At 43.8% G+C, this 22,928-nt stretch overlaps 1 protein-coding gene across 12 annotated transcripts in view; it reads right to left on the bottom strand.

Moving 5' to 3' along the window:
* Nrf1 (nuclear respiratory factor 1) overlaps positions 1-22,928 on the bottom strand; it is a 184,533-nt gene that overhangs the window by 5,680 nt on the left and 155,925 nt on the right. For 2 of the 12 annotated variants that reach the window (XM_023702849.1, XM_004642747.2), the window contains one exon: positions 14,406-14,461. The exons of 8 other annotated variants lie outside the window; for them this stretch is intronic. In XM_023702849.1, coding sequence (XP_023558617.1) covers positions 14,406-14,461 — 56 coding nt within the window. Of the gene's footprint in view, positions 1-13,689; positions 14,094-14,401; positions 14,462-22,928 lie in introns of those variants that run through there. 2 more of the 12 variants (XM_023702850.1, XM_023702851.1) reach the window with 2 other exon arrangements.

The raw sequence follows: 22,928 nt of genomic DNA, 5'->3' as shown, positions 1-22,928 counted from the left end.
TGGCAGTTAATTTGCTGTAGTAGAGATTGAATCCTGGGCCTTCATACTGAGCTGTATCCGTAGGGCTTTAAAAAGCTTTACATTTTTTTTTAATTTTATTTATTCATCTATTCATTTAGTGTGTGTGTGTGTGTGTGTGTGTGGCCAGCTCAGCCCACCAGGGGGCGGGGCTGGCTGGCATGTGGTGCTAGGGGATTGAACCGCGGTCCCTGTGCTTTCCCAAGCTTGTTCCAAGTAGGTGCTTTAGACCACTGAGCCATCTCTCCAGCCCCAAAAAGCTTTACATTTTAAAACAGCGTTTCACTAAGTCGCAGAATTGCCCAGGTTTAGCTTGAATTTGTGTCCTGTCTCAGCCTCCCAGAGTGCTGGCACTGATGACAGGTGTGTACTACCATGTCTTTTTTTTTTTTTTTGTACCAGGAATCGAACTCAGGAACTCTTGCTTGCCAAGCAGTTGCTGTGCCACTGAGCTGTTTCCCCAGCCCCCCACTGCCATTATTAAAGTCTTACTCCTGCTGCTGTATTAACAGGAATGCAGGTAAAACTGGTAGCCTCATGGTGAAACTGGGGCAGAGGCGAGCAGTCAGAAAGGTCAGGCATCCAGCTTCACAAGGTGTGGCGCTTAATTTATTTCATTTAATTTTGTCAATTAGTTGCTAAATGTCTCTTATCAATGCCTCTTTTGGTTCTCCAAATTATCTTCTCACAACATGTTATTTCTGAAATATCAGACTTTGAAGTTCCATGGTGGTGTTTCCCAAAACCTTTAATAAAGTTCAAAGCTTTAGCATGGCCTTCAAGGTCTCTCCTGATTTGCCCCGTCTATCTTTCCTTTTGAGACAGCCTACTGGGCAGGGCCTTCTTCAAAACCTCAAATCCAGTGATCCTTCCGCCTCTCAAACTCTGGGACTAGCTAAATTACCGGGCTAAGCTGCAGCTTGAGGTCTTCCTGCCTCAGTCTCCTAGAGTGCTAGGATAATAAGCAGGTGCTACTGCACTCAGCCCGATCCCTCATTACCATCAGTTCCCTAGAGGTCTATGCTCGCGGACCCCTCCCCTCCATGGTCCTCAGTCAGCCTCTGGGCCTTCATTTTTTGGGTTTTTTTTTGGCGGAACCGGGGATTGAACTCAGACCCTTGCACTTGCTTATTCCACTGAGCCATCTCCCCGGACTTCTTCAAAGTGCTCACTGCAAGGTGCTCACTCCTACTCTGTCCCCTTTGAAATTCAATTCCTCCTTCTAGATGTCTGCCCTACCCCAGCCCCATCCAATGCTCACTGCTCCTCATAATGGGCTGGGGACAGCACAGGGAAGCCTACAGGCCTTCCGCGTGGCCCTGTCAGGCCAAAGGTGGTTTCACATTCCCAACAGTGTAAAAGTACAAGGGGTGCCACAAGTGTGCACCAAGATCTCCCCGAGGGCAACAGATCAACCACAAGGTTGGCCTCTGGCTTGTCCAGCGTATCAAGACCATCACTGCTTTCCAGCGCTTCTCTGGTCAGAACACCACACTTAATGAAGTAACTCACAATGGCCAATAGCGAAGCTGGAGTGCTGCTGTCATCCTTCAGTGCTGGCAAACAGCAGCCAAAATCAGAAGCAAAGATCAGTCTTACTTCCTTGCTCCTGCTGTCAGATTTTAGTCAGCTCTAAAACCTCCAAGCGTGGGGAACAAATACAGTAACTTGGGTGAGCAGGAGCAACTTTCTATTAAGGTCAGATCTCTTTCACCCTGGCCTATGATGTCTAGGTTTCCTGTGATGTGGACCCATGCCCACAGGAACAAACTGTTGTTGCTAAGTTTTTAGGGCTGTTTTTTAGGAGAGTCAACTGCAGAAAAAACAGGCTGGCAGCACTGTAAGCAAAATGATCTTAGGAAGCTAACCAAGTGCTTCAGTTGCTCTTTCCAGTTCTTCAGCAGGTTTCCAATGGCCCTGGTTCTAACTGCAACCAGCAAGCTTCTCTGAACACATGCAATATGCTTGTACACACTGCATTCTGTGGGGCTGGCTGTCCTGCGCTTGCTCCTTGAGTAGACTCCTGCTCCTCCCAGTCAGCTCCAGGCTCTGCTGTACTCTTGGGTCCTGTGACACTTTGTGCTGGCCTTTTGGAAGTGATGGTTGTATTCAGTGTCACCCATGCACATCCTGTCTCTAACAGACATAATCAGCAGGTACTCAATGTCTTCTACATTCACTGAGTAAAACCCACCTCTGGGATGCAACATATTCCCTTGTAGGGACTTGCTGAGTATAGTAGGAAAGACTTAGGGCAACTGACTACATTACAATGGGAGCTTCAGCTCAGAAATAAGAATACTACATTCAGGAGCTGGGAATATAGCTCACTAGTAAGCACAAGGACCCGAGTTTGATTCCCGGCACCAAAAGAATACTACACTCAGGACTCATCCAAGCAAAGTATTTTTTATTATCATTATTTTTAAATCCAGATTTCATCTTCTGTATCTACAACAGCCAGGGAAAGAGCAAATTTGGCCTGTACAACTGTGTGATGAAATGACTCCCACACAAAGCTGTCTCAGGCTGAAAACTGACAGAAATCACACGTTAAAAGCTTTTCAGAGGGGGACCTTTCACATACACATACCTCACTATGTAACTTTAAATGCCTTGAAATCTCAGTTCCACTGTAGCCAAGTCTCAGTCACCTCTACCTTAAATAAGCACAATTTCATCTTGTGGGGATTTTGACCCCCCTCTCCTGGCAATTTGACATGGGATTACATTAAATCTCCTCAGTGTCTCTGACCCAGCAGCCTTTATGTCCATGGCAAGGGAGAGGAGGTGGGACCAGAGGCTTTGAAATCCAGTGTGCACTAAGTCGGGTGGCTGCCCTTGCAAGAGAGATGATTAAATGCTGAGGTACAGTAATCAGGCTGGGACTGTCCTTGCATCTGCTCATCTTCGTCCTGATTAGCCCTAATCTAGAGGCCCATGTTAATCCAAGCTTGTATTCTGGGTCATGTCACTTGATTAAGCAATAGGAAGCACTTCATGTTCTATTTTAAGGGGCTTGAAGTTCTTTTCTCTTTTTATTTTTTGTTTTTGGCAGAACCGGGGATTGAACTCAGGCCCTTGCGCTTGCCAGGGAAGTGCTTATTCCACTGAGCCATCTCCCTGGCCCCTTTTCTCTTTTTAGAGTGACCTTATACAATCCTAGAAATAAGACTCCTTTGGCCCTTCTCAAAGTCCTTGCACATGGCTGCGTATCTCCTGATTTCTGCTAGGACCTTGGAGGAAGGGATAGGATGCTATCCCTTTCACAAATGAAGTAAGTACTTTTGCCGGAACTCTGGGCTGTTTACATGGGAAGGGATTTATAATGTCCTGAACACTTCAGTACACACAATCTATCTTTCCTCTCCTGGCCTTTTTTTTTTTTTTAAGATAGGGTTTCACTGCAGTTGAGGCTGGTCTCGAACTCCCAGCAATTCTCCTCTCAGCTTCCTGAATGCCAGAATTACGAGTGCTACCACACCCAGTTCATGTCCTTTCTTTAACTCAAAAGTAAGTGTAGGAGGGCTAGCCAAATAGCTCAGCAGATTAAAGCGCCTGCAAGTAGGCAGAGGGGCCTGGGGTTTGTGATTTCTTTTATGCCCATCATTAAAAAAAAAATTTTTTTTTTCTTGAAAATCACTATTATCAACACTTACTACCATTTGTGGAGGATTTACCATGCAGTAAAGACTGTGCTAAGCACATTTCTAAAATAACACATTTAGTCCCTCAAATAACAAAGTAATGTCACAAAGAAAATTTTTTGTCCTTAGGGAAAAACTGCTAGCTTTAGAGATGAGCTGGGACACTGGTGGAATTTTACATACTAAGGGGCCTGGGGTTTGATCCCTAGGCCTGCTGTGCTGGCCCTGCCCCTGGGGCGCACTGAGATGGCAATTGAGCCAGCTCTTGGGAGGCTGTGAACAGACGGATCACTATGAGTATGATCTAGCAGTGAGACCCTGAACACCCTGTAGACCTTTCCCTAAAATACTAAATAAATAAATAAATAAATAAGTGAGTGAATGAATGAATGTAGGGCCAGAGATAGCTCAGCAGACTAAGTACCTTGTTACCCGTGGCCCCAGAGCACATTGAGCCAGTGACAGAGTTTGGGCATAGTGAATTACAGATTACAGAACACCTGTTATCCCAGCACTAGGGAGGCTGAAAACAGGAGGATCAGTAGGAGTCTGAGCTGTGTAATGAGACCCTGTAACAACTACTTAAAAAAAAAAGTAAATGTAAAGACTTTTTAAAAAAGGTAACCAGGTCAGTAGTGTTCATCCGTACTTCTGGTTACTTGGGAGGCTGAGGCAAGATTGCCAAAGCCCAGGAATTTGAGACCAGTCTGGACAGCATAGTAAGACACTGTCTTAGAAAGGGGAAAAAAATAATTAAAAAAACCAAACACACCAGACTGAGATTGAGTGAATGAATTTCTGGTGAAGCCAAGTACCTGGGCTTTGGATTGAGAGCCTTTTCATGTCCCAGGACAGTCCAACACAACATTTGGGCTGGATAAGTGGGAGTGGGGAGGTGCACACACCACCCTCTGGGCTCACTTCCTGCTGCCTCTCCTCTCAGGCACATGGTGACACATGCAGAATGGCCACAACTCTGGAAAGGGGTGACAAGTGACTCAGAAACTATAGGTCCCAGAATACGAATTTTCTTGTCAAAAAGCAGTCATTCCAAAACACTGGCTGTCGTCTAAGATTTTGTTAAAAAACAAACAAACAAACAAACAAACAAACAAACAAACACCTGCTGGGTATCATTCATGAGCCCAAATGTTTTCATTTCCTTCCAGCCTCACCTTCCCTCCCCTCCCCTCCTTACCTCCGTGGACGGCAACTACATCCTTCTCACTGCTCAGGCCCAAACCTCTGAGATGCTCCTGGGCTTCACATCAGACCCATCAGCAAATCCTGTCCCCTCTCCCTTCAGATGCAAGCTATGGACACACACCACTGGGCTGCCACCTCCCTGGACAAGCGCCATCTCGTCTCACCCAGACTGCATGCTTGCTTCCTTGGTAACTGCCTTGCTTCAGACTGTGCAGAACCAGCTCCCAAACCTTTCATACAAAATGATAGGGACAGGGCTGGGGAGAGAGCTCAGCAGCACAGCGCCTTGCTTGCAAGTGCAAGATCTCGAGTTTGATTCCTGGTACCAAAAAAATGAAGAGAATTCTAAGATCCTTAAAATGATGCGGATAGGGGACCTGTCCTAAAAATTCAAGTTCCCTGGCTAGGCAGCTCTGGTCAGATTCAAACTGTCACATTTACAGAACCTTTTCCTGGAGAAAGGCAACCATTCCTCACTTTGTGCTGATCCATCTCAAAAATTTCAATCCCTTTAGAACACACCTGTGTACATATGTGCACACACAGCCAGACCTGCAGATAAGGTCATGATGTTGTCTAGGCTGACCCTGAACTCTCAGGCTCAAGTGATTCTCCTGCTTCAGGCTCCTGAACATATGCCACCTCATCCAGTTGAGAAGATATATTTTAACAGGCAGTTAATTTAAACAAAATTTAATCACAGAAGATAGTAAGTGGTGCCAGGGAGATGGCTCAGTGGAATAAGTGCTTGCCTGGCAAGCACAGGGGTCTGAGTTCAATCCCCCGTTCTGCAAAAAAAAAAAAAAAAAAAAAAAAAAAAAAAAAAAAAAGAAGAGTAAAAGGCAAGGAGAGAGCAGAAAAAGTAAATCTCTCTCCTTCCCAGTTGCTTAGTTTTTATTTGCAGAAGAAATTACTATGGCAACTCTGAGGGTGTCTCTGGTCTCCCAAAGATTGCCTGGCTATCTGAAGATGTGTGCCTACTGAGCATCAGGCCTGTGTGTCCACTTCCCCAAGTGAGGTGTGCAGTACACACCTTCTTCTGCACTGCTTTTTTAAAAAAATTAATTATTGGTTTTTTTTGTGGTCGGCTCAGCTCGCCCTGGGGGCAGGGCTGGCACAGGATGTGGTGCCAGGGACAGAACCATGGTCCTTGTGCACTTGCCTAAGAAGGCGATTTAGACCACTGAACTTTCTTGCCAGCCTCTGCACTGCTTCTGGTGCTGAGGATGGAAGCTGGGACTCACATATGCCATGAAGCACTAGACCACTGACCTATACCATCAGCCCTGCACTGTGTGTTCTCAGGAATCTTTTTTATTTTTTATTTTTATTTTTTGTATTTTAGGGAAGGGTCTATCTACAGGGTGTGTAGGGTCTTACCACTATATCAGTCTCCTAGTGATCCACCTGTTTATAGCTTCCCAAGAGCTGGGATTACAGGTGCGAGCACCATGCCCAGTCTCAATTGCCATCTCAGTGTGCCCTGGGGATTGAGCTATTTGGTCAGCCCTGAGATTTTTCCTCTTAAATGCAGAATTTTACTACTACTACTTACTATCACTACTACTACTATTTTTCAGTAGCGGGAATTGAACCCAGGGCCTTGGCACTGAGCTACACACAAAACCCTTTTATCTTTTGAGGCAGGTCTCCCTAAGTTGCCATGGATAGCTTCAAACTTGGATTTCTCATACCTCGGCCTCCAAAGTATTGGATTACAGGTGTGTGTCACCATGCCCAGTGTATTATTTTTGAGTGGCTGCATAGAATTTCACTATAGGAGGTTCTTGCATCTGATTAATTAGTTCTCTAACAGGCTTTCAATCTTTTGCTATTAAGCCAAAAGTACATGTAATTTCTCACATATGGAAACGATAAATACTTACAAGCAAGATTTCTGAAGGTTTTTATATTTTATTTTTACTTATTTATTCTTGTTTAAAGGAAAGGTTTATTTAGCTCACAGTTAGTAGAGGTTTCAGTCCATACTCAGGTGGCTCCAAGGCAGAGTGGCCTGTGGCAGAGGGCAGCAATTCATGGTGACAGAAAACAGCAAAACAGCAAGAGCAAAATGGCAGCAGGGTCGGCCAAATAGCTCAGTGGATTAAAGTGCCTGCAAGCAGGATAAGAGCCAGGGGTTCAATCTCCAGGCCTGCTGTGCTGGACCCACCCCCAGGGTGTACTGAGACAGCAATTGAGACTGGATGTGGTGGCACACGCCTCTAATCTCAGCACCTGGGAGCCTATAAACAGGAGAATCACGAGTCCGATCTAGTAGTGAGACCCTGAATGCCCTGTAGACCCTTCCTTAAAATAAAGAAAAAATAATAAATAAATAAAATGGCAGGAGCAGTGGCAGCAATGGCTCTGTATTTTAAATTTAATAGCCACAGTACTGGGGAATTGTTTCCCTTCTCCTATTTCAAGACTCAAAGTAATCTATCTCTAGCAGGATTCAGGATTTAAAACGTAAGTGATCAGGAATATTCTTTTGGGTTGGGGTCATTTTTGACTCTCTCTCATAATACTACATGGGAGCAGATTATGCTATTGACTCATAGGCCTGATCTTGTCTTCTAATATAAGCAGTTGTTTACAATATCATTATTTGATTATATGCTGGGCCTTGTGTTCTGTACAACCCAGGGCCATAAGGTTTGGCCATGGTCTGTCTCTGATGAGGGCTTCAGTGAAGCATTGTGGTAGACCAGAGGCACCAAGGAGAGTAACTTTAAAGGTCAGGGTCATGGCCTTGCACAGTGTATCTTTATCATTCACAAGCCGATCTACTTAATTCCTTACCTCTCCTGGGGTAATGAGTTTCATTGCAGCCTGCTGTGTAATAGAATTTGTGTGCATATATGAAATTGACTTACTGGATGGAATTTATTTTTCCCAAAACATCAGTATTCTGAGATTTGATGAAGACTACATCTCAGTTTTTGGGTATTTTTGTTTCATACTGGAGTTGAATCTAGGGCACACTCAATAACCCCATCCCTTTTTGAGACAAGGTCTTACGACGTAGCCTACACTGTCTTCAAACTTGTGCTCTTTCTACCTCAGCCTCCCAAGTAGCTGGGATTTGAGGTATGTACCACTGTACCTGTCTGAATCTTAAAAAACAAACAAACAAGTTTACTTGGGCTGGGGATCTAGCTCTGCGGTACAGCATCTGCCTGGTAAGCATAGGTCCTGAGTTTGATTCCTGGTACCAATGGAAAAAAAAAAATCACACAAAAGACCCAGTTTACTTGAGCAAGTTTACATAAGCCTTTCTGACAAGTGACTTAAACTATCCTGTCATTAAGTCATATCTGTCCTACAAAAGCTCCCAGAATACTATGCATACTTGCTCAGGCAGATGCTTCTGCCTAGAATTATTTCCTGCAGATCTAAGTCCTACTCTTCCAACATTTCTCACGTCTTTCCATGAGGCAGATGCAAGAGGTTACACCTCTCTCATTTTTGTGATTTTACTGCATTCCCCATTCACTTGGCGTGAGATCTTTCATGACCTGCTTCCAGTCATTGTTATTGCCTCTCTAAATCTGCTCACTTAAATGGTCTGGTAGGACCAGCCCACTGAATATCGAGTAGCCTTAGCAGAGTAGGTACTCATTAACTGAATATAACATATTTGGTCATAATCTTCATGATTTTCAGGAAGTGGACTACATTTCCTCTAGCCTTGTCTTCCACAGACTGAAAAGCCTTAAAGCTTTTCATTCCATTCTAGAGTAAGGTCATATTTATGTAACCACAACAATCTTTTTTTAAAAAATGTATTTTAGTATAGGGTCTACCTACATAGATCAGACTCCTTGTGATTCTCCTGCTTTTCAGCCTCCCAAGAGCTGGGATTACAGATGTGCACCACCACGCCCAGTCTCAATCCAGATCTTAGTGTGCCTTGGGGTTGGGGCTGGCACAGCATTCCAGGGATCGAACCCCAGCTGCTGCACTTTGCCTAAGCAGGCATTTTAGTCTGCTGAGCTACCTGGCCGGACCTGGCCCTTAATAATCTTATGGTAGATGATCAACACTGATGGCAGTTTAGGCACTGCATATGGAAGGATAAACTAGGCATTTCACGTGCAGTAAAGGTTTCTAAGTCAGAAAAACCTACATGTTCTGCCATTAGTTCCCTTATGTGTAAAAGGGACTGCATGGGCTGATGCAGGTACTGCCTAGTACAGTGCCTGGCCCACAGTAGGCCCACAGTGTCAGCTGCTTTTCTCCTTCTCTCTGAAGGAGAGGCTCACAGCAATCTAGCTGGGGTTGCAGATATTCACAGGAATTGGAAGAGACACAGATGGTGCGTATTTGGAGCATTTTAGTCCTGTAGGAAGAACATCATTTGCCAAAAGCTTGCGCAAATGTAAAGATTAGAGATAAAACTTGGGAATCAGGCAGGTGGAGTGGCAGGCAGCTTCCCCTGAGACACAGCAGTGGTCATAACTGGCACTAGAACTGTACCACAAGGAAGACAAAGTAGTTTAGCAGGTTAAACTGCTACTCAAGACTAAGAATGTTAAAAATATGATTGGGACCTTGTAGTATAGCTCAGCAGTAGTGTACTTATCTAACATGCAGAAGGCCCTGGGACCAAGTACCTAAAAAAAAAAAGAGTTGGGTATGGTAGTGTATGCCTGTAATCCCAGCACATGGGAGTCTGAGGCAGGAGGCAGGAGAATCACTGGGAGTTTGAGGCCAGACTGGGCTATGCAGTATACTTTAAAAAAAAACAAAAGTATAGTATGTTTATTTTTCTTTTCCTTCTTCTGTATTTTAGGGAAGGGCCTACAGGGTGTTCAGGGTCTCACTACTAGATTGGACTCATAGTAATTCTCCTGTTTACAGCTACCCAAGTGCTGGGATTACAGACATGCGCCACCATACCCAGTCTCAATTGCTGTCTCAGTGTGACCTGGGGGCAGGGCCAGCATGGCAGGCCCCAGGGATCGAACCCCTGCCCTTGCACCTGCTTGAGGGCACTTTAATCTGCTGAGCTATTTGGCCAGCCTCAATATGTTCTGCCTCTGAGACCAATTTCTAAACTACACTGAGCCTTTTTTGAGGGGGGCGGGTACTAGGGATTGGACTCAAGACCTTGCACTTGCCAGGCAGGCATTTATGCCACTCAGCTATCTGCCCGGCCCTCTGAGTCTTTTTTGAGGCAGTGATGGAGACTCAACCCAGGGCCACATGCATGCCACTCAAGTGCTCTCCCAATGAGCCACATTCTCAGGCCTCTAAATTCCCCCAGAAATGAACAGGCTCAGCCTGAGCCCAAGCTGCATAGGGCTGCAGTATTGGCAGGTTACCCAGCAGCTACCCTCCCCCATCCTGCAACTAGACAGGGCAGGACAGACACCCTATGAAAGAAAGGGCCTTTCATGTATTCTAAGCTGGGAAACCTTTGGGAATTGTTGTTTGCTGTAATTGAATCTTTCCGCCCAAAAGGTTTTCCAAGTTGGCTATGGAAGTATCCTTAGTTGGGAAAGTTTTAATGGTTGATAGAAAATAGAGAGTTAAAGAATAAATCCAACTTTTGGTGGGAAAGAAATAATTCTCAACGCCCCCATGGTGGTGTAATGCCTTCTGTAGTTTATTGACACAAATGCTAACTTACATATCAGTAAAACAATGGCTTACATGGGGAACCAGAAGATTATGACTAGAAGGGATAGTCTAGAAGAATAAATGAGGAATGAAATTACCAATTATTTTATCTAATTGCTGAAGTTTTAAAAAAGGTATCAATGGTATCTACAGATATTTCTAGGTATGACAGCAGGTAAAAAGCCTTTTAAAAACTTTTCATGCAGACCTCACAAAATGTTTACAGTAAAGGTTTAAGGAAAGTGGTCACTGTATGAAGAAAAGTAGGCACGACACAGAAGGAAGGTAGGAAGAAATCAGGTAGAGAAGCTGGTCCACTAAGCAAGCAGAAAATAGGCTGAGTAACAAGGACCAGATAGAAAGGGGACAGGCTCAGGGCTGGGAAAGGACTGTCAGTACCAAGTCAAAAGGAGGTCCAGGTTAAGCATTATGATAATAAGACAAAGGGCTGAGAGAGAAAAATATACTTCCTTCCCTGTGCTTCTGCCTTATTATATTAGCTGCTACTAGGATATTCAGTCTTCCTTTTCCATGTCTTTAAAGTCTAAGGCTTTTTTGGCAGATTGAAACAGAAAGCTAGGAAATGGGAGTTTACATCTTAAAATCTAGTTGTGCATTTTTAGAATATACATAGCAGGGGTGGGGAGATAGCACGGTGGCCTAAGTGTCTGCCTGGCAAGTGCAAGGTCCGGAGTTCGATCCCCGGTACTGCATGCCGTGCTGGCCCCAGAACCCTGGGCACCCCGTGCTGGCCATCGAAACCGGGCGTGGTGGGGCACGCCTGTAATCCCAGCGCTGGGGAAGCTGAAAACAGGAGGATCACTACGAGTCCGAACTGCGTAGCTAGACCCTGTAATAAAAAAAAAAAATAAAAAAATAAAAAGAATATACACAGCAAAATGTTAGACGTAGTTTGAAATAAGGCATCTGAGTTCATTTGACAGCAGCTTTTTTTTTTTTTTAATCCTTATCAGTACTAAAAAAATTCCAAGTAAATGTTTGGATACTTTAATATTCAGTTTGTTAATTCTCTCAAGACTGTCCAAATTGATCTTATAATGCAATGGTACCATTTCAAATTCTTTTCAAAGAATGTTGTTTGTGAAAAAAAGAATACTGGTCATATGCATTGTTTTTGTGTTTCAAATACAAGCAGTTTTGTACTGTGAAGTTGTGTATACCATAGGGGCCACTTTATCGTCTGTCTGTCTGTCTGTCTGTCTGTCTGTCTGTCTATCTACCTACCTACCTGTCACATGGTCTCACTATGCAGGTTGTACTCACAGTGATCCTTCTAAGTCTCCCCAGCTCTGGGATTATAGGTGTGTGCCACCATGCCCAGTTTTGGGAGCTGGCACAGTGCACCTGGGGCTCTGGGGCCAGTACTGCATGTGGTATACTGGGGAATCAAACCCTGGTCCTTGCACTTGCCAGGCAGGTGCTTAGACCACATAGGGGCCATGTTAAAGAAACTTTTAAAATTTCAGTGGCTTCAACAATTACATTACTTGCTTCTGCATTTTAAAGGTACTTAAAAAAAAAAATCTATTTCTATTATAGGTTTTGCCTGGAGGTGGCTATTACAAACAAAACAAAACAAAAAACTGTGCCCTTTGGATGTAATACTGGAATCTTTAAGGCAGAAAGCTACATGTACCTGATGGGAAAGTCTCTTAGTTTTTTTTTTTTTGGGAAAGTCTCTTTGATTGGAAGAATATTTTGTAAAATTTTTTTCAAGTAAAAATTTTATGAAACCTGGCCTCTTAAAAAAAAAAAAAAAACTCTGGGGCTGGGGAGATGGCTCAGTGGAATAAATGCTTCCCTGGCAAGCGCTAGGGCCTGAGTTCAATCCCTAGTTAAAAAAAAAAAAAAAAAAAAGCCTGAGGCTTTTGGAAGCATCTGGGGGATTTATAGCTTAAAATGTTTTATATCTGGCAAACAACAAATAGTCTCATGAAGCCCAAAACAGCCTCCCAGGTATACTGGGCACTTCTTTTTTTGTTCTTGCTAGGCAATCTCAAGACTGGAGATAGGGATTTAGCTCAGTGGTGCAGCATTTACTTGGCAAGCTGAGGTCCTGAGTTTGATTTCTGGTACTGAGCCCTCAAAAGGCACTTAGAAAAAATGCTTCCCACAGTAATGTTCACAGCAATGTCTCTGTTTGATTGGGACAGTGTTACTCCTTCCTTTGATTGATTTTACAGAATAGTAGGAAACTCCTAACAACCCAGTTCCAGAAGCTAATGTCAAAATAGGACTTTTACTCTTGTTAGTAAATGAAACTCAAAACGTATTTTTGCAATATGATTTCATGACCTCTTAAAATTTCTGCAGATGCCCAGGAACACTGTGAGATCAGAATTTTGTGCTTTGGTATTTAGAACCACGGCGGCATAGCATCCTGGACACTGAGCTTCCACACACAGTTAAGCTTACTCCTAGGCCCACTGGGCTGAAGAGGACGGCTTTTCACTGAAATCGGCAACAGAGAAAAGCATCTCACCAAGACCTGGGAATATGCATATGTACAGGAGGACATCTGATCCAACTGCACAAGGGCAAGGGGTGGGTGCCCAGAAAATTCCCAGAAGGCATCACTTCTGGAAGGATGGCAGCAACAACCCATGTGCCAGTCCTCAGCCACACCACCCTGAGTGCTTCCAATCTTGTCTGATCCCAGAAGCCAAGCACAGTTAGGGCTGCTTGGTACCTGAATGGGAGAAAATGGAGCAGAGATGATGGGAACCTCAAAAGCATCCCCAAGCTATGAATTTGTAATTGTCAGATATAGAAATGAACAGTATAAGGTCACAGAGGCGTTACCCAGAATCAGGGAAGATCTACTTTCCTACCGTATTGCTTTGGAACATTTCAAGCAGACATAGAAGGAGCAAGAATGGTAACGATGAACTGGCCTATCCCTGTCAGCTAGCTCTGCCTCTTCTGAGCAGAGAGAGAAGGCAAGGAAGCTTCTGAAGACTTTCAACACCACACTGAGCAACATCTGTAGGACAACACAAACCAAAATTCTCAGAATGGAACTTGCAAAGAGCATTATCAAGAGCAGAATGACCTCACACCTGAAGAGATCGCACTGTAAAGTGGAAACAAGTGGGACAGTTACAGGGTTTGACAGTAACATAGAAAAAAATCTATCCCAGTGAGGTTTCATCTTTTTTTTAAGTAATCACTTTTATTGGGTGTTAATTCTCAGAATAAGAAAGGATTCAGCAATGATGGACTTCTCCAATGAGCAAAGCTGGGGAGGGGAAAAGCTGGTCCTGGTCAGGAGTCCAAAGTGTGCCCTGTGCACTGAGCCCTTTTTGGTGGTATCTGTGTTGCCACCAAGGTTTGAGTTCCTTGTAAGAAAGGCAGTAGCCAAAAGCACTTAAGTCGCCAGGACCATGCTAACACCAGTGTGGCTCCCTTTCTTCACAGTGATGTGCTGCTGTAATATTGGTAGTAATCTTTGAAACATTCCAATGTTGTCTTCAGGGCTGGACTCCCACATCAATATCCAGCTTGAAGTTTCCTTGTCTGATGTCCATGAAGTTCTTCTTCACTGGTACAACTGGTATCGTCTTAGATTCCTAGTATCTGCCAAGCCAGTAAACTTCCTCTTGATCAAGTGTTCATTTTCCCTTTCCTATCTGAACTGTACTTGGCATAGTCAAACTGTTACTGGGATAGGTTCTTTATAAAAGAATCCCAGCTGATCAATTAAAAAGGACTGGTAACACTAGAAATATCCATTATCCATGGTTCCTAAAGCTACCAGGAGACCAGATGGTGGAGACAGCATCGTAGGGGCACCACACTGTCCATGCAGGAAGCAGAGCCTGGATTAGCAGCCGCCTTGGAGTTACTCCACCCTCAGCGGCTTCCTGCTTTCCCCACAGATGAACCCACCTGCAGCCTTCTTGCCAGGATCCACTTGCAACCTCCACAGTCTGCCATAAAGAGGCCTGACAAGAACACAGAACTGTTAAAAAGTACTGCGTGAGATGCACTTACAGAAGCTGCTGCAGCTAAGCAGCTACCCATACACCCTGGCACACAGCATGTTTGATGCCCACCATGGAGCATTTTACACCCTGCAGTAAACATGCCCACTCACTGAGTGCTAATGGTGTACAGGTTTACAGAAGGATACCCCAGCATCCAGCTCTCAGGTGAACTGGTGGGAGGGTATGTCACCAACTTCTACCTCCCCCGTCTGAACTGGCATTTAAAAATTTTTTTATTTTGTTTTTGATGGTACCAGGAATTGAACTCAGGACCCTGTGCTTGCCAGGCAAGCATTTATTCCACTGAGCTATCTCCCTGGTCCCCTATGATTTTTTTTTTTTTTTTTTAAAATAGCCTACTTACCTTCCTAATTACATTTTCTTTAAGCTAATAATGAAAACTAATTTAGAATCACTTAGTAGCCAGCACCTGGGTGGGAGGTGGAGGAGATGGTATAGGCTTATACTGGCTTGCTTAAGGAAACTGTCCAGGGATTTCTAATATGTCACAAATAATCAGCATAACAGACAATCAGACAGTTCAGAACTGGCTATATTTACATTTATAAAACTCACAGGATACTTCTGTTTTCTAGGGCTGCTATGAACATAAGTACCTAATGGTTACACGATTTAAGTTATTGAGAGAAAAGATGCTGTCTAAATTTGAGGTGGCAGTTAGTTCCCATGAGCTTTGCCTAGCAGCCACAGCAAGCGTATGGAAGCTCCTGAAGTCTGACATGTATCGTCCCAAGGACCACTGAGAAGGAAGGTGCTAGCAGCCCAGTGTTCTACCTCAGGAGTGCTGTCCACACTCCCCCATGTCTATACAGCCAACAAATCATGCACATTCTTGGCCCCTGAGTAGTTGCAAGTCCTCTTGTTGGTCAAGAGGCCATTTAATGATAAAACAACTCTCTAGGTCAATAGCAGGATCATGGCTGAGGGAAAAGAAGGCCAGGGAAATGTTTAATTAAAAGTGGATATTCCTGAAATAAATTCCTTTCTCAGTCACTATACTTCAGATGTTTTGTTTCTAAGGTGAGAGGCAGAGGTAAGGAAAGGGCCTTCTTGGTGGAAAAAAATTTTAAACTATGACAAGATAAAGAACACAGTCTAGGTAATATAGCTGGGAGAAGTCTTTCCACAAAAACTGAGGGATATTTTTTCCCCTTCCACCAAGACTAAGACAGAAACTCCAAGTTTTCCTGAAACATTTAACATTTTAAAGTTTGTTTATTTATTTATTTGGTACAGGGTCTTGCTACCCAGCTCAGAGTCATAGTTATCCTACTGCCTCAGCCTCCCCAGCACTGGGATTACAGTTGTGCACCACTAGACCTAGTTTCAGTGGCCTGCTGTGTGCCCAGGGTTCCTGGGGGCAGCACAGCATATGGTACTAGGGATCAAACCCAGGTCCTTATGCTTGCCAGGCAGGCGTTTAGACCACTGAGATATCTCTCCAGTCCCAGCACTCAACATTTTAAGAGGTTCATGCCAATCTCTAAAGCAGTGCTGTCTCTATAACTCCCTGTGACAATGGATAGGCTCTGTTTGACATATGTTGTCTAACACGGTGGCTAAAGTGCCTGAAATAGGGTCAGTGTGACAGAGGAGCTGTTTTAAATTTTACTTGATTGTAATTAAGTATAAATAGCTAGAATGCAACTCTGAACTCTTCCAGAGCTTCTGGTGTGCCAACTCTACACCATAAATATGCCCCCCCCCCAACACTGTAAGAGTTGCCTTTTGTTAAGGTGGAAACTCAATCTGAAACTGAATGCTTTGTATTCACCTGAAATATGTTTCCTGGGCATTTCCTGTATTTATATTATATCACAAGTTCTTTCCTTTACTGTCTTCCCCATCAAGCCATTCCAACATTCTTCAGGCCCCTAAGCCCCAACGTGGGAAACTCTATCGCAGTAAGAACAATGCAGTGTAGATGGACATCGCAGTGCTATGAGCAGTGAGGAGAATGTGCTCAGCAGAGGCAGAAGAATTGCTGGCTGCCTCGTGAGTGAGCCAATCTGATAGCAAGGCTTTTGTGGTACAGTTCAGAGAGCTGTCTCAGTTTCCATATTTAGACCCTTCCATGATTCTCAGATCCAGCTGCCAGCTTTAAACAGCAAAGATGTTTTTGTCAATTTCATTTCGAAAACTCCATTTATGCGCTGAAAATCTCTAAATTGGGGCCCTTCTCATAATGAAGATTTGATGCAATTATAACTGTCACAGGCAACTGTGCTGACAAAGCAAAACCAAAGGGTCTCCTTGCTGGGCCTTTGCTCTCAGTCTGACCAACGAGAAGAGAAAAGAGGCTTTGTCAGGAGCAGATGTGCAGTGGAGGCCTGGGGAAAGCAGATCTGTTGAACGAAGCAGGTGCCACTTAGACGTTCACTTTACAGACTCCAACCACAACTTCCCCTTCATTTGATATCCTGCTCCTGGCAGGAGGATGGAGAGAGAGCATCACACAAAAAGGAAACGTGTTTATCCTGTTCAGATTACTGCTTCTGCCAGGCTACTGCTGCTGAATTCTGCACACTTGCTCTTTATTAAGCAAATGGCAAAGCTGGGCTGCTCTGGGAAGTGAATCCCTATATTAACACAGGTAACCTAACCTGAGAGCCAGAGGGTCACAGACCATCCTGGCTGTAATGTGCAAGCTACTAGAGTTAGTAACAGGGCTGACCAGATAGCTCAGTGGGCTAAGCACATGCTTAGGCAAGTGGGGGTCCCACTGCTTAGGGACTGGGGTTCAATCCCCAGCACCATACGTTGTGCTGGCCCCTGAACTCCAGGTGTGCTGTACTGGCCACGAAATCGGGTGTGGTGGTACATGCCTGTAATTCCAGTGCAGGAGAGGCTGAGACAGGAGAATTCCTATGAGTCTAAGCTGAGTCTGAGCTACATAGTGAAACCCTGTACCAAATAAATAAATTATGTTTTTCCAAATAAGTAAATTAAAAATGAATTAATTTTAAAAAACAAAAAACTTGTCTTTTTTTTTTTTTTTGCGGAACCAGGGATTGAACTCAGGGCCTTACGCTTGCCAGGCAAGCGCTTATTCTACTGAGCTATCCCCAGCCCCCCCAAAACTTGTCTTTAATGACAGGTAAGATTCTGCCTTAGTTATAAGGAGCTGGAATCATCTAAACAACTGGAATCTGCTTTTGCACACAGAGATTCAGAAAGATCTGGGGACCTCAGCATAAAGTGAATAATGTATAAAAGCAGAGTTTGGCCTTGAGAATGCTATATTGGAGACCATGGTTGCTGGTGACATGTGCCAGATGGTAGGCCCTCCTGAGAATCTCTGCCCAGCAGCCCACAGCCCTGACCCATGGCCTCTGCTCAGAATGTCCCTGGTTAATGTTAGTGCTTTGTTCACAAAATATTAACCCAATTTGAGAATACTTGCCACAGTAGACTCAAGAGTGGATAAAGGTATGCCCTGCTGGTGTGAGAGCATGTGCTAATTCCCTCCAGGGCCCTGAAGAGCCAACAACTAAAGGCACCACACCCAATCTGTAACATCGTACCTAAAAGCTACACATGAAGGCCATGGTCAGGACTCAGATGTGAGCTCATAATAGAGACCAAGGGCTAGGGCCTTAAGGTTTTATTGTGCAGATCCTCTGTACCTGCTTCTATTCTGTAGTCTTTGAATCTTCAAGTACAAAGCCTGTATTAGTATCTCCTGGTACAAATGATGAGTGTTTGAAGCCACACCATTTTTTTTTCCCCCCAGAACCGGGGATTGAATTCAGGTCCTTGAGCCTTCCAGGCAAGCACTTATTCTACTGAACTATCTCCCCAGCCCCTCCACACCAGTTTTTAAAATTAATTTTTTTGCATTACTTAGGATTAAACACAGGAATTTTGCAATGAGCTACGTTCCCAGTCCTTTTCTATATTTCACTTTGAGACAGGATCCCCCTAAATTGCTAAGTTAATAGTTCAGGCTTAAACTTGTAGTTGTCCTGAAGTCTCAAAGAATGATGAGATTACAAATGTGCGCCACCACACCCACCTTGAACCAGTTTATAAAGACAGAGGCATTTAAAGCATCTGCTTAGGCAGACACAGGGGCAGGGGTTCGATTCCTGCCATGCTGGCCCCACCCCAGGGCATGCTGAGACAGTGACTGAGACTGGGTGAGGTGGCTCCTGCCTGTAATCCCAGCATTTGGGAGCTGAAAACAGGAGGATCACTACGAGTCCAACTGTGTAGTGAGACCATGTATTAAATACAAGAAAGAAAGAAAGAAAGAAAGAAAGAAAGAAAGAAAGAAAGAAAGACAGACAGACAGACAGACAAAGGCAGATGATACATCTCCTTGGGAGCTGCAGATTACAAGGAGAAAGAAAAACTGCACTGAAGACAGAAGATCTCTAGCTTCTCCCCACAAATAAAGGCTTGCTGGCCTACACATTAAGAATATTTCCCCAGTATCTGTGTATTCAAAGTGGTTGGGATAGATATATAGTTGCATTCTCTTAATGAATAGAATGATTTGTTCTAATGGTGTTTGTAAATAGGATCTCAAGTCCGCATCTTGTATAGCAATTAACCACTAAGAAGAATATATGCAGTGTATTTGTTGAAACTGTACTTCCAATCTGATTTGAAACTGTCTCATTGCTGTTTATCAATAAAATTTTGAAGAAAAAAAAAAAAAGAATATTTCCCCAAATGAGTTCTTTGCAGATTGAGTCCCTTCCCATTCACTGTTTTTAGGTTTTAGTGGTACTGAGCCCAGGCCTTTGCACTAAGTCACAACCCAAGACCTTTTATTATTTTGCTAAGTTGCCCAGGCTTGGGATCCTGCCTCAGCCAAGCTAAGCTCTGGAATTACATGCAGGCACCATCATGCCTGTATGTGGTGTTCGTTTTTAAAAATCATAATGCTTGTATCAGCAATTGTGAAATAATAGTAGTGGTAGGCAATAGTTACTGCTGCTCCAAAATTAGTGCCACTGTTATTTCTCTGGATGGAAAGACTTGAAACTTAGGAAAACTGCCACTTCCTTCTCAGGACTTTATGAGGTCATTACTAAGGGAAGTAGGGAAGGACAAGCTTCCAGGACTGAAAATCACCAAAGGGATATCCCTTCCTTCCTTTGGTACCATGAAAGGGGGTGCACAGCTATCTCATGTCTGCGACTCCCCTCCCAGTAGTAGCTGTGCTTCAGTGTGTGATCTGAATTCATCCAGTAGAAATGTCCCCAACCCCGACCCCATAACTCACCAGGCTTGGAATATCTACTTTTGGGGGCCACAACAAATCTGTTAAAGCACCTGGCCAAAGATACCTATAACTGTTAGGAGAAGCTTGCACCCTGGAGGAAGCTAAGTGGAAAAAAGCAAGTGGCCTACATCATTAATAAAATAGACTAGGAAGTAAGTCTAGTATCACCACTGCCTTCTATCTCAGGTTCTCCTGCTCTGGACTCTGCAGTGCCTAAAAATAGGACAGTCCTTGTAACCTTGTGCCTGTTTATTGGCCGCAGATTACTGCAATCACTTTTTTTTTTTTTTTTTTTTTTTAGGCAAAGCCATGTTGTCTATGAGCTGAGAAAGTCATGAGGAGACAAGTTCATGAAAGGCTCCTGTGGCTGTCCCCTGTGCATAGGGACACAACTTGCCAGAAGATAATCACAGTATTTTTACCATTAGATTAGCGTTATCCAGGCTAACATTAGGTAATGATGGCAATGCTCCATATCTGCAGTCCACTAGAGCAGGTTCTAGGTGCATGTGCTCATTTACATTTAAACCAGTTATAATTACAAGTAAAAATCCATTACACATGCCACATGTCACTTAAATTATTAACTGTCTTTTTTTTTGCGGAACCAGGGATTGAACTCATGCCCTTGCGCTTGCCAGGCAAGCACTTATTCTACTGAGTTAACTCCTCGGCCCGTCTTTTAAATTCACTTGCACTTAAATTTAAGTGCTCACATGTAGCAAACAGCTATCATGTTGGTACCGTGATAGATAGATAGATAGATAGATAGATAGATAGATAGATAGATAGAGATAGAGATAGATATAGATATAAATTTTTGCTCCGAATGCCTTCAGGGCAGGTTTGGCTGGCTTGAGTTGTGGGGATCGAACCACAGCAACCTGAGCCTGACTGCTTTGTTGAAGTAGCCACTTAAAGAACTGTGCTAAGGGGCAGGCCCCCTATTTATATATATTTAAAGACAAGGTCACATTGTTGCTCCAGTTGGCCCCAGTCTGGGTTCAAGCAATCTTCCTGCCTCAGTAGCTGGAACTATAGATGTATACTTCAACACCTTGCACCTGGCTTAGTGCAGTTTTAGACTATTGATATCATATATTTACTTGTTTCTGTTAACTTTACCATGATTTTTTTTTAACTTCCAAAGTGAGGGAGAAAAGGTTATCATTCTCTATATCCTGCAAAAAAGTCACCGCATCAGGTACTGATTTAATGAGATGCATAATAAAGCAGGCCCAGTAGGCATCACGTTTTCTTCTTTCTTTTTTTTTTTTTGCAGAACCGGGGATTGAACTCAGATCCTTGCACTTGCCAGGGAAGCACTTATTCTTCTGAGCCATCTCCCCGGCCCCACATCTGTTTTCTACCTTCTTTAATTCCCAGGTTGAGCAGGTGGCAAGTGCCAAAAAGCGAGAGGAAGGAAGCCCACATTGGTCAGGAAAAAAGAGCATTGGAGATCAGGGCTTGATTTCTGGTTCCACCAAATCTTTATTTTATTTTTTTGTGGAACCGGGGATTGAACTCAGGCCCTTGCACTTGCCAGGCAAGCACTTATTCTACTGAGCCATCTCCCTGGCCCTTGGTTTCACCAAATCTTGAAAAATCTGTTCTGCCCACCTCACCAGGGAAGACAGAATAACGCAGACAATGGTTGGGATTTGAAGATGGCAGGGGTGGCAGTAACAGTAAGAAAAGAAATATGGAGAAAGGAACATAACAAAAATCCTAAATACATAGTTACGCTTAAGTGTTTAGAGTCACGTAAAAACAGTGCCAAATGGAAATGGTGATTTTCCTGGTGGGACATCTACCAACATGTTTCCCAGAATGAGGACTGCTCTTTCTGAGAGAAGAGCTGACTGGCTCACCTGGGGAACAGCCTGTTTGCAAAGAAAGCCTGTCTCCTGGTGGGGTCTTGGGCAGGCAGCAACACTACTGCCAGTTCCCTGCCACCTTTTCCTTCTGACCCCAGTGCCTAGTTCTCTTGATCTATTTTCTTTTCTTCTTTTTTTAAATGTACAGGGTCTCACTATGTAGCTCAGACTCATAGTGATCCTTCTGTTTTCAGCCTCCCCAGTGCTGGAATTATAGGCATATGCCACTACGCCTGTCTTGGTAACTGGCTCAGTATGCCCAGGGGTGGGGCCGGCACAGCATTTGATTCTGGGGATTGAACCCTGGTCCCTGTGCTTGCCTAAGCAGGCACTTGGTCTGCTGACCTATCTCGCCAGTCCGCTCTTGGTCTTTCTTCTTGTTTTTGATTTTTGGTGGTGGTATTAGGAACTAAAACTGAGCCCAGGACCTTCACATAAAAAACAAAAATTATATATATATATTTGAGACAGGAGGGCCTCTTTCCTAGGCTGAGCTTTGACTTGTGGTCCTCCTGCCTTACTCTCCCAGGGAGCTGGGGCTGTAGGCATGTGCCACTACTCAGCTTCTCCTTACCCTATCTCATAAAAAGTAATCTTTTCAGGTCTGTGAGTAGATCCTCTTTCCCTTCTATTTATTATTATTATTTTTTATTATTGGTGGAACTGGGGATAGAATTCAAGCCCTTGAGCTTGCCAGTGAAGTGCCTATTCTACTGAGCTATCTCCCCGGCCCCTCCCTTCCATTTAAAAAAGGCCTAGGAAGCTGGGTATGGTGGTATATGTCTGTAATCTCAGCACTTGGAAGACAGAGGCAGGAAGATTACCATAAATTTGAAGCAGCCTGTACTACATAAGTGAGTTCAAGGCCAGCCTCTACTACCTAGTGAGACCCTGCCTAAAAAACAAACAAACAAACAAACAAAAAACCCCAAAACCAAGTAGCCTATGATCTGGAAGGCACAATGACTACATTATGAATGAATCTTTACTTTTTCTTGCAGAACAGACAATGCCTCAGCCTGATCTGACTGTACCCATCCTAGTGTCTTCACTTCTTTCAATTTGCTCACCAACCAACAGGCTGGTGGGAAAGAACCATTTCCCTTTAGGGGGGTTGTTCTCAAATCCTACCATCTCTGCTGCTCTTTGGAGTTCTTCAAGACTGGGGGTTACACATCTTCTAAGGCTAATAGTTCACACAAACACTACTGTTCAGGGGCTTTTGTGTGTCAAGTTCCAGAAGATTAAATGTACAAATAATACTGTAGAATGTAACTACATTTATTTATTTATT

The sequence above is a fragment of the Octodon degus genome, unplaced genomic scaffold (genome assembly GCF_000260255.1).
Source record: "Octodon degus isolate 3935 unplaced genomic scaffold, OctDeg1.0 scaffold00160, whole genome shotgun sequence".
Taxonomy (NCBI): domain Eukaryota; kingdom Metazoa; phylum Chordata; class Mammalia; order Rodentia; family Octodontidae; genus Octodon; species Octodon degus.
Note: the sequence above shows the minus strand (reverse complement) of the source record. Positions and strands in the feature narration are given on the sequence as shown.